The sequence below is a fragment of the Cebus imitator genome, unplaced genomic scaffold (genome assembly GCF_001604975.1).
Source record: "Cebus imitator isolate Cc_AM_T3 unplaced genomic scaffold, Cebus_imitator-1.0 Scaffold341, whole genome shotgun sequence".
NCBI classification, from domain to species: Eukaryota; Metazoa; Chordata; class Mammalia; order Primates; family Cebidae; genus Cebus; species Cebus imitator.
The window spans coordinates 1,656,090-1,669,944 of record NW_016107656.1 but is presented as its reverse complement, the minus strand read 5'-3'; the positions used below and the strand labels follow the sequence as shown (position 1 = coordinate 1,669,944).

The 13,855-nt window shown below is 42.9% G+C and overlaps 1 protein-coding gene across 4 annotated transcripts in view; it reads left to right on the top strand.

Moving 5' to 3' along the window:
• SASH1 (SAM and SH3 domain containing 1) overlaps positions 1-13,855 on the top strand; it is a 1,041,684-nt gene that overhangs the window by 669,321 nt on the left and 358,508 nt on the right. Inside the window, exon 1 of one of the 4 annotated variants that reach the window (XM_037730364.1) lies at positions 7,072-7,256. The exons of the other annotated variants lie outside the window; for them this stretch is intronic. Within the exon in view, the coding sequence (XP_037586292.1) occupies positions 7,173-7,256 (84 nt within the window). The 5' untranslated portion in view covers positions 7,072-7,172. Of the gene's footprint in view, positions 1-7,071; positions 7,257-13,855 lie in introns of those variants that run through there. 4 annotated transcript variants of the gene reach the window in all.

The window sequence follows — 13,855 nt, the reverse complement described above, 5'->3', positions numbered from 1 at the left end:
CTCAAAAAAAAAAAAAAAAAAATTGGTGGAAACAAAGAAGCTTTTTAAGTAATAGGTGATTTGTTTTAATGATTAATTTCTCTTTCTTCAAGGGAGGGAATGAGCAGAGCGAACAAAACAGCAGAGAGATGTTGCCAAATAACTGTGCCCTGACATGTCCGCACCTGGCGGGAGGGGCCCAGCAGGCAGCTCAGGGCTTCTGTTTCTGACACAGGGCACCTTCGGCATCTAGAGCTGGCTGTGATGTTCCGGAGACTTATTCTATACCTGGCACTGTGTCTGTAGTCTAGGTTCCAAGATCCGGACACTGTGATTCTCAGAGAAGCATGAATAACTGAGACATTTTCTACTCAATTATCCTTTTCCAATTTTTGATAAACCTATCTCTAATATTTATATTTTAAGCTGTGAAATAGAATTCAGAGTAAAATATAAAGAAATATGAATAAGTAAAGCAATATCAGCCAGATAGTATTGGATATCTATCCTCCTGTGGTCTTCAACCATTGTCAATCACTATGTAATTTAACCTTGGCACAGTTTCTGTGCTGATAGGAAAGAAATCAATTAGACTTTCTTAACCTAGAGTTAGGTCTTTCCTGCATCTTTTCAGCGACGCCGGCACACAGTGACTTTTACCAACTTTTATCCAAGGTCTTCTTAGACATGCTCTGTTTAGACTTGTGCCTTTTCTTTAAAAGAACAATATTGTTATTTACAATTTAGAGGGAAAGGGGCATCATGAGATAATGGAAAAGGCATGAACTTTGGGGCAAATCAGCCTGGGTGTGAATCCTGGTTTAATATCTAAATGACCACAGTCACGTTATTGAAACAGTCTGAGATTCTCAATTTGCACGATTGGCGTAGACCTTACTTGGTTATTGGACAATTAAATAAGTATGTAAAGCTCCCAGCACATAGAGAAGTTGTGGTCTTCCTTATTACCAGCAGCTCAGCCACCTCCAACAAGTTCACTGTTACAACTACCGCCAGCTGACTGACTGCAAGAAATCCAGGTAACTCTCTGAACCTCAGAGCTATAGAGACAATGAAATGCCAACACCTAAAAAGTGCTAGGAACATGGCATGTACTCAATACATTTTGTTCAAAAATCTTTTCCTCCTTTCCCCTCTTAAAAGTAGCAAGAACTCTTCAGACACTGTTGATATTCCCAGGCTCGTAGTTCACTCTGATCTTGAGATTAGATTACAGCCTGGAGGGGCATCTTAAATGCACTCTAAAATAAAACTGATTCAGGTCCCGAAAAGATTCACACACGGCTCCCAGATTGATCCACACACTACTACCTACCTTGCTAGGTCTGAATCAATCTTTAGGCTCTAGAGAAAGCAAGAAATGTGTGTAGCACATGAATATTCCTCTGAGCAGATCTTTCTCCTTTTCCTTCAGGGACTCTACATGACTGATGTCCAATGCCTGGAGAATAGGCAGAGAATGTATCTCCACCTTTCCCCAGGCCCCTGCCTGTGCTCACTGGTTAGAGGGGTCCATCCTCCTCTGGCTGTTTCCTGGCCTCACTCACCATACTGACAGAGGCAAGAAAACAGGCCACATTTCCAAGCACATTGGGATCCTGTAGTGTCCACCAACAGCCACCTAATGCAGGACAAAACGTAGCTGACCAGGCAACTTGGCAATTGTCAGATTCTTACAATTTTTTGTTTGTTAGTTTTGAGATGGAGTTTTGCTCTTGTTACCCAGTCTGGAGTACAATGGCATGATCTCGGCTCACCGCAACCTCGGCTTCCCAGGTTCAAGCTATTCTCCTGCCTCAGTCTCCCCGGTAGCTGAGATTACAGGCATGCGCCGCCATGCCCGGCTAATTCAGAATATTTAGTAGAGATGGGGTTTCTCCACGTTGGTCAGGCTGCTTTCAAACTTCTGACATCACGTGATCTGCCTACCTTGGCCTCCCAAAATGCTGGGATTACAGATGTGAGCCGCCGAGCCTGGCGATTCTTACCCTTTTTGTAGAAACAGTCCATGAATATGAAGACACAGCCTTGGCATATACCTTATCTTGCACCCACACATAGGCCATCCATTTCCCTCCTCTTTTGCTGTTGTGCTCTGTGTATGAATACCTTCCATCCATGAAAGGAGAAGGCTGGCTCCCCTTGTCTGTGCTTGTGTGGCTTCCTATAGGAGGGAGTTAAGGTTTTCTTCTAGCTCTTGGTATTCATGTAAGGTTTTGTAAGTTTCATCTGTTACACTTCTATGGATCGTATAAAGAAGTCTGAAGAAGATCCGATTTTCTGTTTGGTAGACCCCAAGCCATCATGGCAGGGCTCTTGTTTATTTTCTAGTTTTATTTTTCTAGTTTTATTTATATTTCTAGTTTTATTTTCTATTTTTCTATTTTCTATTTTTCTAGTATTATTTTCTATTTGCATCTGTCAGTGGTCCTGGAAACTACTTGGCAATGAACATAGGCAATATGTGCAATACATTTTCAGAAACTACTGTGTTTAACACTGGAAGAACAAGGCCAGGTTCACTTCTGGGGTGACTATAAGCTCAGTGCTTATAGTCCTGTGGGGTACTTGATAATTGAGATCCTAAACGGATCTTTTTTTTTTTTTTTTGAGATGAAGTCTCACTCTGTCACATAGGCTGGAGAGAAGTGGTGCCATCTCAGCTCACTGCAATCTCCACTTCCCAGGTTCAAGTGACTGTCCTGCCTCAGCCCCTCAGGTGCCTACCACCATGCCTGGCTAATTTTCGTATTTTTAGTAGAGATGAAGTTTCGCCATGTTGGCCAGGCTGTTCTCAAACTCCTGACCTCAGATGGTCCACCCACCTCAGCCTCCCAAAGTCCTGGGATCACAGGAGTGAGCCATCATGTCTGAACTAAATGGATCATTTTTTCTGCTACAGAATTTTATTTGGTAACGATGTACTATCATTTATAGTTCAAAAGCCAAAATCAAAAGGAATGTGATAATCACCTCTAATTCAGAAACTTCACAATCTCAATCTGTTGTTTCATCTTCTGCCTCTTAACTCTTCAGGGTCAGGAAACAACAGCAGTAAACTGTCCACCTTGGATGGCCGTGGTAGAGTCAAGGTACTCCCCAGACACTTTTGGATGACCTTGGGTCTGGGGATAAAGTTACACACAGTGCTATCTGGTAAGACACTCTGGCTGTCTAGTTGTAATGCTAGGGACATGAGTCCTCCTGCTTACTCTTCAAAAATCTGAGAAAAAATTAGCCTTGCCCCAGTGTTTGGCACGAGAATGAGTGCCCGGTATGAACCTTTGTCCTTAAACATTTATATTTGTTTTAAAGTCAATGGGAGCCCCTAGCTGTTTTTCATTTTTGTCATTGTTGAGCTCCCCTTTCTTTCCCAGAGTTGCACCAGATTCAAAGAAGCTTATACAATATCCAGTAAGGCAAACGGCCTTGGCTGTGGTCTCCCCAGCACACCCCACTGTCCCAGACCACAGTGGCCCCTTGGACGCCCAGCAGTTCTCTGCTTCCTCCATGCCCTCTAGAAGTAGGAAAATCCTTGTGAAAGCTGTGAATCCCAGTCCCATAACTTCTCTTCCTGCGACATCCCACAAGTCTTCCTTCCTAGGGTCTTCTGCCTCCCAGAGGAAAGCCAGGGAACCACGCTTCTCTACGAGCTTTGGACCTTGCTCTCCTCCTAGATCAGGGGAAGCTGCTTTTTCCTACACGAAAGCACCACCACACCCCACCATGACTTGTTTCACAAAGACAGTCTTTCCTCAAATTCCATCTCCCCTTTGGAAATCAGGCTTTTAGAAAACACAATCTAGGAAGCCTTGCATGCTAGGTCTGTTTTCTACCATACTGAGGCATGGAGGTATGGAGAGACATAGGAAAAGGAGAAAAATACACAGAAGGAGAAAAAGGGGAAAAACTCTAAATTAAAACCTCCCCCAGCACTTGGAGGCTGAGGTGAGTGGATTACGAGGTCAAGAGATCGAGACCAGCCTGGTCAACATGGTGAAACCCCATCTCTACTAAAAATACAAAAATTAGCTGGGCATGGTGGTGCGCACCTGTAGTCCCAGCTGCTCGGGAGGCTGAGGCAGGAGAATTGCTTGAACCCAGGAGGCGGAGGTGACAGTGAGCTGAGATCACACCATTGCACTCCAGCCTAGGTAACAAGAGTGAAACTCCTCANAAAAAAAAAAAAAAAAAAAACCTCCAAACCTTGTTGCTATGGTAGTGATAAACATAGCACTTTACATTCCTTGTGAGCATCTAGCCTGCCCTTCAAAAACTGAACGAACATTTTGCAAAGAGAAGGAACTTTGGATTTCCTTTTTTGTGTTGTTAAGATGGAGTCTCGCTCTGTCACCAGGCTGGAGTGCAGTGGCACAATCTCTGCTGACTGCAACCTCTGCCTCCTGGGTTCAAGTGATTTCCCTGCCTCAGCCACCCAAGTAGCTGGGATAATAGGCATGCATCACCATGCCCAGTTAATTTTTTTTGTATTTCAGTAGAGACAGGGTTCACCATGTTGGTCAGGATGGTCTTGATCTCCTGACATCATGATCCGTCTGCCTCGGCCTCCCAAAGTGTTGGGATTACAGGTGTGAGCCACCGTGGCTGGCTGAACTTTAGGTTTTCAATGCCCTGGTTTTGTAAAAAAAAGGGCAGGAAAGTTAAAGGTCTATTTTCAAGGTACCACTGACTCACCCTTTACAGATTGGTCTTAAAATCATTTTAATTTGTTAAAAAATGTAAATTGATTTTGCATCTTCTTTTTTCTGTAAATTCTACACACAAGTAAAAGTCACTAATACTCAAAAAGACTTGGTTTTTTTTAATTTTTGGTTTTGTTTTTGTTTTGAGATGAAGTCTCGCTCTGTCACCCAGGCTGGAGTGCAATGGCATGATCTCTGCTCACTGAAACCTCACCTCTTGGGTTCAAGCAATTCTGCCTCAGCCTCCCGAATAGCCAGGATTACTGGTGTGTACCACATGCCCAGCTAATTTTTTTGTATTTGTGTAGCGACAGGGCTTCACCACGTTGGCCAGGCTGGTCTCGAACTCCTGACCTCAAGTGATCCATCCACCTCGGCCTCCCAAAGTGCTGGAATAGCAGGTGTGAGCCTCCGCGCCCGGCCTTAAAACAACTTTGATAAATCTCTCTGGAAAAGGATCAGTGTTTACCTGTAGAGCCACTTTTGTGCTCCGGTGACCTTAGTTGAGTTCTTCATAGGCCAAATGGGCTGAGCTAGTGTCCCTCAATTGAGTAAATCACAGTCTATGAAATGCCACACTTGTAAAACATTCATTCGGCAAGTGCTTTTGCAAAAGTTGTAAAACCTTACAAGTGGATATACCAGGGATTCCTTTAAGTGTCAAGATGTCCTTGAGTTTTCAAAAAATATGACTCTATTTCGAATCATGGGTTCATTGCAGCTTTGCAAAAGTGTATCTTTATAAAGGTACATGTAGCTGTACTCAGTGAAATAAATATTCAGCCAGATAGAACATTAGATTTCACCAATAGGAAAGCAGAAAACTTACCCTGCCAGACCTAAATAGTTGTTTCACGTATTTGGAAGAGTTGCACGGTATGCAAGTGACTCACCAAGTCACACACACCAGCACAGAGGTGGACTCGGTTATGAGGCAGGACTCGTACAACAGGTTCTGAAGACGCAGTGGTTAATGAAGTAGGTAAGCTCAGGGTAGCCCGCCCCAGGCTCCTGGGGAAGGACAGTAAACAAGGACTTTTAGATATCACCCCAGCAAAATCCTATTTTTCCTCTCGAAAAGTTACTATATTTTGATGAGCTTTCCCTTCTCCCAAGTCTCTTGGTTTGTTAATAATTGTTTTGTGTAGTTAAGCAGTTAATCAGGCAAAGCTAATACTAATGTGACATAGCCAGGAAACAGAAGAAATGTACCAGACATAACTGTTTTCCTGGGTAAAATTTTATAAAACTAAGCATTTTAGAAAGCCCTACTCATGTTTAGTTGTGAGGGGGAGGGTGGACTCTCCCTGAAGGAGAAAAACTGTCCAAGGGGTGAATTCCACATTGGAACAATATGAGGCTGGCTTCTGATTGTCCACTCCAGGCGTTAGAGGTAAAGTTCAGCATGTGACCACAGTTATGCTGTCCTTAAAGGGCCACTACACAGTAAGTCCTGTGGAATTAGGAACTGGCAAAGGAAGGGAGATGTGGTCAGAACGCTCAGGAGAAGGCTTATTAAAGGGTAAAAGCAGTTTTCACATTTGAGTTTTGCTTTTCATCATAACCTTTTACAGCTTCATTGGATCCAAATATCCAAGAAATGCTCATTGAACATGTAAAGTCCACAGAAAGAAAGGACCAGAATTCCTCTAGGTCTCTACCATCAGGCTGCATCTGGGTTCTGCCTTCTCTTTTTTGTTCCACTTGCAGGAATGGTGGTTAGGAGTGTTCGACTTCTCTGTTTATAAGAATGTTTCTTCTGAGTATCGTTAGAGTAATCGGCATGAGTGAAGATGAGTTGTGCCTAAGATAATAACCATAGATCCAGTTCTCAAGGATATTTTGAGGAAGTTCTACCTTCTCCTGCCTCTTTTCAGAAAAAAGGAAGACTATTATAAGCACGTATATCTTCATATGGCTGTTTAAAATCCTATTTTACCTGTTCTAACAAAGTAGAATGGAGGATGAATCATTTGGTCGCCAGCCTTGGTTAATTTGGCCCACAAGATTGCCAAAAGTTTTCTTCCAGAACTTGCACTTCTGCTTGCGTGCCAGGAGTCCATTCTTGTGTGCCAAACACACCTTAAAGTGAGCTGGGAGATTTATAATTACTAGAGTAAAAAAAAATGCCAGAAGGAAACTTCACCGCCCACTGAAGGATTGTTGTTGGCATGATGACTGAGGCGTGGCACCTGTGGACATGGCAGTGTGAGTTGCCCTGTCTAAGTGGCAGCAACGCTAGGGGATACTTTTCTTCTTTGACTTATATTATTATCTTCTTGAATGAGACATATCTTGGTTTTGAATCATAACTGTGAGAAATGCCCACACCCATCTCACCTCAACATATGTAAATTCCATTTTTCCCAAGACTCCCAGCTATGAGGGAATGCAACCGTCAATATTGTGAAAGTGGCTTAGCTGAAATGTTGCTTCCCTGTGCTCAGTCACTTGAGCAGCACAAGTGACATGTTTGACAAGGCAGAAGGAGAAATTTATCCCTTCAATATGGAGCAATTTACGAGGGAAGCTGAGTTTTGGAGCAAACTAATGGTAAGTTGAATAAAGTGTTTAAATATCAAGGACATCACGCTGGCTATTTTCCTTGTGGCTTTCTATAAAATAAGATGAAAGGGGAATTTATAATCAAAGGACTGTGGTCTTGCTGATTACTTTAAGTGAAACATGCCTTCTACATATTAAATTTTGTTAGTGATAAATGGCTTTGAATGAATGGTTTGGGAGGAACTTTTAAAAATTCTATTGATGAAGAATAGTAACAGCTTATGTGCATGCAAGGCCTTATGACTTTATGGAAGCAATACAGTTTGCTGGTGGAAAAGAATTCTAAGATTTTTAACATAAAGGAAGGATTTCTTAGAACTCTGTATTGGATTTTTGCTTTTGGTTTTCTTTAACTGTACCTCCTTTAGGATTTTCTCTAAGTTATGTATAGATACATATGATCAGAAGGGCATAGTAAAGGAGGATTCTAATGTCTAAGACTAACCTTTATGATTTCTGAACTGAACATATTCATACCTGCCATGTTCCTTTTCTGTGACCAAGAACTGCTGAGTTGACTTTAGATGACTTGGTACAGTGTCAAATGCATCAAAGAATGCAGAGATTGCCTGACTTTGGTGATTCTAGCTGATCATGTCATTTTATATTTGAATAAACTGAAGTCCCTCTATTCAAACAACCCGTAGTCTGGCTACAAGATCCAAACCCCACCCCCCCCATTCCAGTGGTTTTTGTTGTTGTTGTTGTTGTTGTTGTTGTTATATTTCTCTGTCTCATAGCATAAAATTTCATTTTGTTTTCTCCTTTCTAATGTAAATTTCAGCTTCATTGGAAATAAAAAAGTTCTGTTGCAAGCAGGTCATTTTTAGGCTGGGTGGTATAACAAATTATCTTTCAGTGACAACAGCGGACTTTTCCCTGGCAATATGACCTATATCTACCTTCTTTTATGACACTAAGTTGACTCTGTGAACATCCTGAAACATTGGTTTCTAGAGTAGTCACTTCTGTTCATTAAAGAATATTCAGTATCTCTGATGTCTTCAATTATCATGCTATATCTAAGCTGGTAAGCCATTCTGTGTGATGTTCTGGAGAAAGGAGGGTAAAAAAAGTACTGTTATTTCTAAACATAACTAAAAAGCACAATTTTCAGATCAATATCCAAACATTTAATGCATTTACTTTTGTGTATCCAATTCTTTCACTCATTTACATAGCAAGCATATCAATACATTATATTCTAGAAACTCAATCATTTCTGTGTTCTTACAATACTTAGGTTTTTTAAAATGTCTGTATTTTTATTTAGAGTTCATTTTGATGAACTATAGAAAAATTAAAAAGGTTTTTTTTCTGTGTGTCCTCCAGGCAGAGAGGAGCATCTGTGCTCCAAGGAGCTGGGAGCCGATGTTGCAGTAGGTTCTGACTGATTCGAGTCTTAAACCTGTGAGGACTGAGCAAAGGCTCAGGAAATTCACAAAGGAATGAGATGTGGGCATGGGTCCTGTCCACCCAGAACAGCCCCCAACCCCATTCCTGCCCAAGGAGTTTTCCAAATAAGATAGTCACATGAAAGAACTATCAGACTTATAAGCAGCTAAGCAGCTACCGTGCAAATTCAAGCTAGCCTGTTGCTTTGTTAAATCATGGTTGTCCAAACTGCCATTTTGAAAATTCTGCCCTCATTTTGAACCTCTCTTTCACCCCTGGCTCCACTACGGCCACTGCATGTTGTCGCCAGTTCCCCTGGCAGGTGGGTGGTGGCTTCCCGTGAGACAGCAAGGTCAGCAGCCCCAGAGACTGCCTCAGGGAGCTGGTGACAACTCATTAGCCTCTCCTAAGCTCCTTCCAGGCCATGTCATGGACAGAACATCTGCCAGCACAGACACCCAGTAACAGGCACAGCCCAGGGCAGGAGGGACTGCAATTTACTATGAGCCGATGGCTACTCAGCCTGTGTAAACAAACAGAAATGGATTTTGGAGGGCCTGGTATATTTTCACAGTGTCTTTCTATCATAATGAATGCACCAAACCTCTCTTGTGGTCAGCAGGTTGTTATCTGAATTGTGTAGATCGTGAGACATAGAGATTTAATAAGAGGCTTGGCGCTCTCTTGTTAGTGAGTGGGCTGGGAGTGAGGAATCTAAGGCTCTGGTGACTTCCTACAGGATATTGGACATTGTCTCTCAGCCTTCTCCACAAGGAGGATCAGAGAGGTTCTTCCATCAAGAGTTCTCTCATCATTTTTTGCTCTTAGTGCATCTGGGTTCTTGTATGTCTTCACTCTTGCAGAATACTTGAGTCACTTAGACGTTCACTTCCATATTGGACATAACTGGATCATGCTTCTCTCAAAGAGGATAGTAGTGACCCCTGGGAGCTCTAATTCAGAACCTTGCCTCCAAGTGCAGCTTTAAATCTCCAAGGCTGTGAGCTGGTCCAGGACAGTTGGTGGATCAAGTTTCCCCTTGCATACAACCCAGTGCAACAATTCAACCTAGCACAACTTCAACAGCATGAACCACATATGAAAGTGCAGGCAGCAGAGGGCATGATGGCTCATGCTTGTAATCCCAGCACTTTGGGAGGCCGAGGCGGGTGGATCATGAGTTCAAGGGATAGAGACCATCCTAGCCAACATGGTGAAACCCCGTCTCTACTAAAAATACAAAAAAAAAAAAAAAATTAGCTGGGTTTGGTGGCGCATGCCTGTAGTCCCAGCTACTTGGGAGGCTGAGAATTGCTTGAACCCAGGAGGCGGAGGTTGCAGTGAGCCGAGGTCACGCCACTGCACTCCAGCGTGGTGCCTAGTGACGAAGTGAGACTCTGTCTCAAAAAAAAAAAAAAGAAAGTACAGACAGCAGAGGGCATGATGGCCATGCATGCTTATTTGGGGAAAGCGGACAGTGGTACCTCTCTACATAGTCCTGTCTGATCACCTCCTCCCAAGAGACCCCAGCCTTCTTTCTTGGTCCCCATCCTCTTTCCCCCAGTGAGCTCATCTGAATATCTGCCTCAATGAAGCATCAGGCAAGTGCTCATTGAGCCCAGGCTCTATGACTAAATCCACTGTTTCTATGGAGAATACAGAGGAAGAAGACATGATCTTTATTCAGGAAGGTCAAAATGTAATTGTGAGACAAGACAAACACGCATGAAACAATTAGAGAACAGAATAATATATAATTGAGTGACAGAGGGCATGGTTCAGAAATTAAGTGGAATAGCAAGTCTGAAGTCAGGGAAGTCTGTGAGGCTCAGAAGAGTCAAAGAAGGTTTCATGATGGAAACTGATGGACGGAATTTGAAAAGGAGAGGGAAAGGCACCCAGGTGAAGGGGATGGTGTTGAGTGTGGGAAGTAGAAAAGTTCCTTTTTAAAGTTTCCTTTCTTGTTAAAGAATAAGTGTGCAATAAATTTGCTAAGCCCTATCCTATGTAGCTATTAAACATGCCATGCTTACAGGCATGTGTTACATTCTATATCCTTGTACCTTAACCAAAATACCTGTGCTGGACTTGCTGACAGGCATGTCCCAGTTCTCCATGGCTTTTACCTGTTTAGAAAAGTTTTAAGTTATTACCCAATCGGGTTTTAGTTTAGACGGTGAGGTCTGGCTCCAGCCAACAGAGATCAGACACAGCAGTAAGGATGACCTCAAATGCGTAAAAGATAAATTTGTATGTTTTCCTTTGTTCATTGTACTCTCGTGGCATGATGGCTAGCAAGGATACCCTTCCTGCAGCCCAGGAAGTAAAAAATTGCACTGCTGAAGGATCCTTTTTCCCAGAGCTGATTTTTCTTTGTGGCACTGAGCATCTATTTCCAACATTGAGTAAATGCTGGGAGGCAGAAATGCCTCTGGTGACGGGATACTACTGACTGATCGAACAGGAAATGGGTATGAGGGACTGGGGAAAGATAGAGAATCGAGCAGATCCTGGAGAGTCTTGAGGTCAAGCAGAGGATCTTAGACTGGGGAGGACATGGGAGCCAGGGAAGAAGTCAGAATAGAAGAATGGCTTGATAAAGGCAGCATTTAAGGAAAATGAGTCTGGCAAGGTAGATTGGATTCTGAAGATTCTAGGGGCCAGTCAGAAAACTGTTGTTATAGGACCTACACATGAGATGACAGTGGTCCCAGACTAGTGTGGTACAAGTAGAAGAAGGAAAAAAACATATCTTTAAGGAAAAACATGAAATACCAGTCCACTGATGGGATTGTATAGGATACAAACTACATGAAGTCAGCCCCTTATGGAGATCTTCTGTAGACAGCAGTCTGTGTTTGCTCAGGATAAGAGAGAAGTGTAATTATTTTCCATAGGTTTACTCTGAAGACCAGCAGACCTGTCTCATACTTCCCTCCCTGTCCCTTGAGTTAACCAATCCCTTTCTTGATAATTCTCCAGGTATCACTCCCCATCCTCAGAGTTCAGGCCAAAATTTCTCTTGCAGGTAACCATCCTGCCACCTGGAGCATTCTGATCCCTCCAAGCTCCTCCTTCCTCACAGCTGGATTCATGCTCCTGAGGGTGATTTTCTTACGACCTGCTCCCAAGCTACTGTTTGATGAACAGGAAACATTTTTCCTCTTTCTTCCTCACTGACCAATATGGTTTGGCTCTGTGTCCCCACCCAAATCTCATCTCTAATTATAATTCCCATGTGTTAAGGGAGGGAGGTGATTGGATCATAGGATGGTTCCCCCATGCTGTTCCCCTGATAATGAGTGAGTTCTCACAAGATCTGATGGGTTTTGTTTTGTTTTGTTTTGTTTTGTTTTGTTTTGTTTTGTTTTGAGATGGAGTCTCACTCTGTCACCCAGGCTGGAATGCAATGGTACGATCTCGGCTCACTGCAACCTCTACCCTGCATGTTCTAGTGAATCTCCTGCCTCAGCCTCCAGAGTGGCTGGAATTACAGGCACCCACCAACACGCCTCACTGCTAAGTTTTGTGTTTTTAGTAGAGACAGGGTTTCATGTGTTAGCCAAGCTGGTCTCGAACTCCTAACCTCAAGCGATCCACGTGCCTCAACCTCCCAAAGTGCTGCAATTACAGGCATAAGCCACCATGCCTAGCCTGAGATGTGATGATTTTATAAGGGGTTCTTCCCCCTTTACGCGCTCTTTTCTCTCCTGTCGCCATGTGAAGAAGGTCCTTGTCTCCCCTTTGCCTTCTACCATGATTGTTAAGTTTCCTGAGGCCTCCCAGCAATGTGGAACTGTGAGTCACTTAAACCTCTTTCCTTTATAAATTACCCAGTCTCAGATGTTTCTTTATAGCAGTATGAAAACAGACTAATACCCTGACTTAGTTTTATTTCTAGTTCGTGGGCTTCTCCCATTACTCCCTCCTGTCTTTATTCACATCAATGTATCCATCCACTGATATTTGGCTACTTGGCAGCATACTTCAGGTCAACATGATTAACTTTTCTAGGCATATACATAGCTGCATTTGACATAAATGAAGTGTCTGCTACACACAGGAAAAAGAGGTACACAACCCACCTGATGTTTTGAAAGCGGAAGCAAGCCACCACAGCAGGTACACAGATGATGAAAATTAAGGTGGTGTATGTTTAGACTGACAGGTCTTAGACAGGTTTCAGGAGAAATGTTGAATCACAGAAGGCAAGAACTTCAAAGAGCTATTGACATGCTCTGTTTGACCTACATATTGTTTTGATAATTGTTGTTGTTTTATTTACATTTTTAGAAAATATTTAAAATTAAGACATTTTCACATAACAATCCAGGGACTTTTTTTTTTTGAAACAGGATAAAAATATGACAATTATCAGCTAGCACTGAGTATAACTGTCCCCTGTAGACAGGGTAAGCATTCTCCTCCTTATCTACATTTTTGAGTACTTATTGGGGCCTGTGAACATTTCAGCTATGACCGCTGATTTAGCCAATCTCTCATTTTATAAAAAAGGGAAACTGAGGCACAACGAAGTTAACTTTTTCAGTATTGCCCAAGGGGCGTGGTATCAGTACAGGGATGAGAACTGAGCTTTGCTGGCCAGGCGTAGTGGCTCACACCTATAATCCCAGCACTTTGGGAGGCTAAGGCAGGTGGATCGCCTGAGGTCAGGAGTTCGAGACCAGCCTAGTCAACATGGCGAAACTCAGTCTCTACTAAAAATACAAAAATTACCCGAGCATGGTAGTGGGTGCTTGTAATCCCAGATACTCAGGAGGCTGAGCAGGAGAATCACTTGAACCCAGAGGCAGAGGTTGCAATGAGTCGAGATTGTGCCACTGCACTCCAGTCTGGACAAGAGTGCATGACTCTGTCTCAAAAAAAAAAAAAAAAAAGAACTGAGCTTGGTTATAAGGCCTTGCCCCCTTTTCTCTCTTTTGAGGACTGCAGTTGTTTCTTGAATACAGAATCCAAAAGGTTGGTAACCGGGGCCAGGAGTTTGAAACCAGCCTGAGCAACACAGTGAGACTCCATCTCTACAAAAAGGAAGGAAGGAAGGAAGGAAGGAAGGAAGGAAGGAAGGAAGGAAGGAAGGAGGGAGGGAGGGAGGGAGGGAGGGAAGGAAAGAAGGAAGGAAGGAAGGAAGGAAGGAAGGGAAGGAGGGAAGGAAGGGGAAAGAAAAGAAAGAA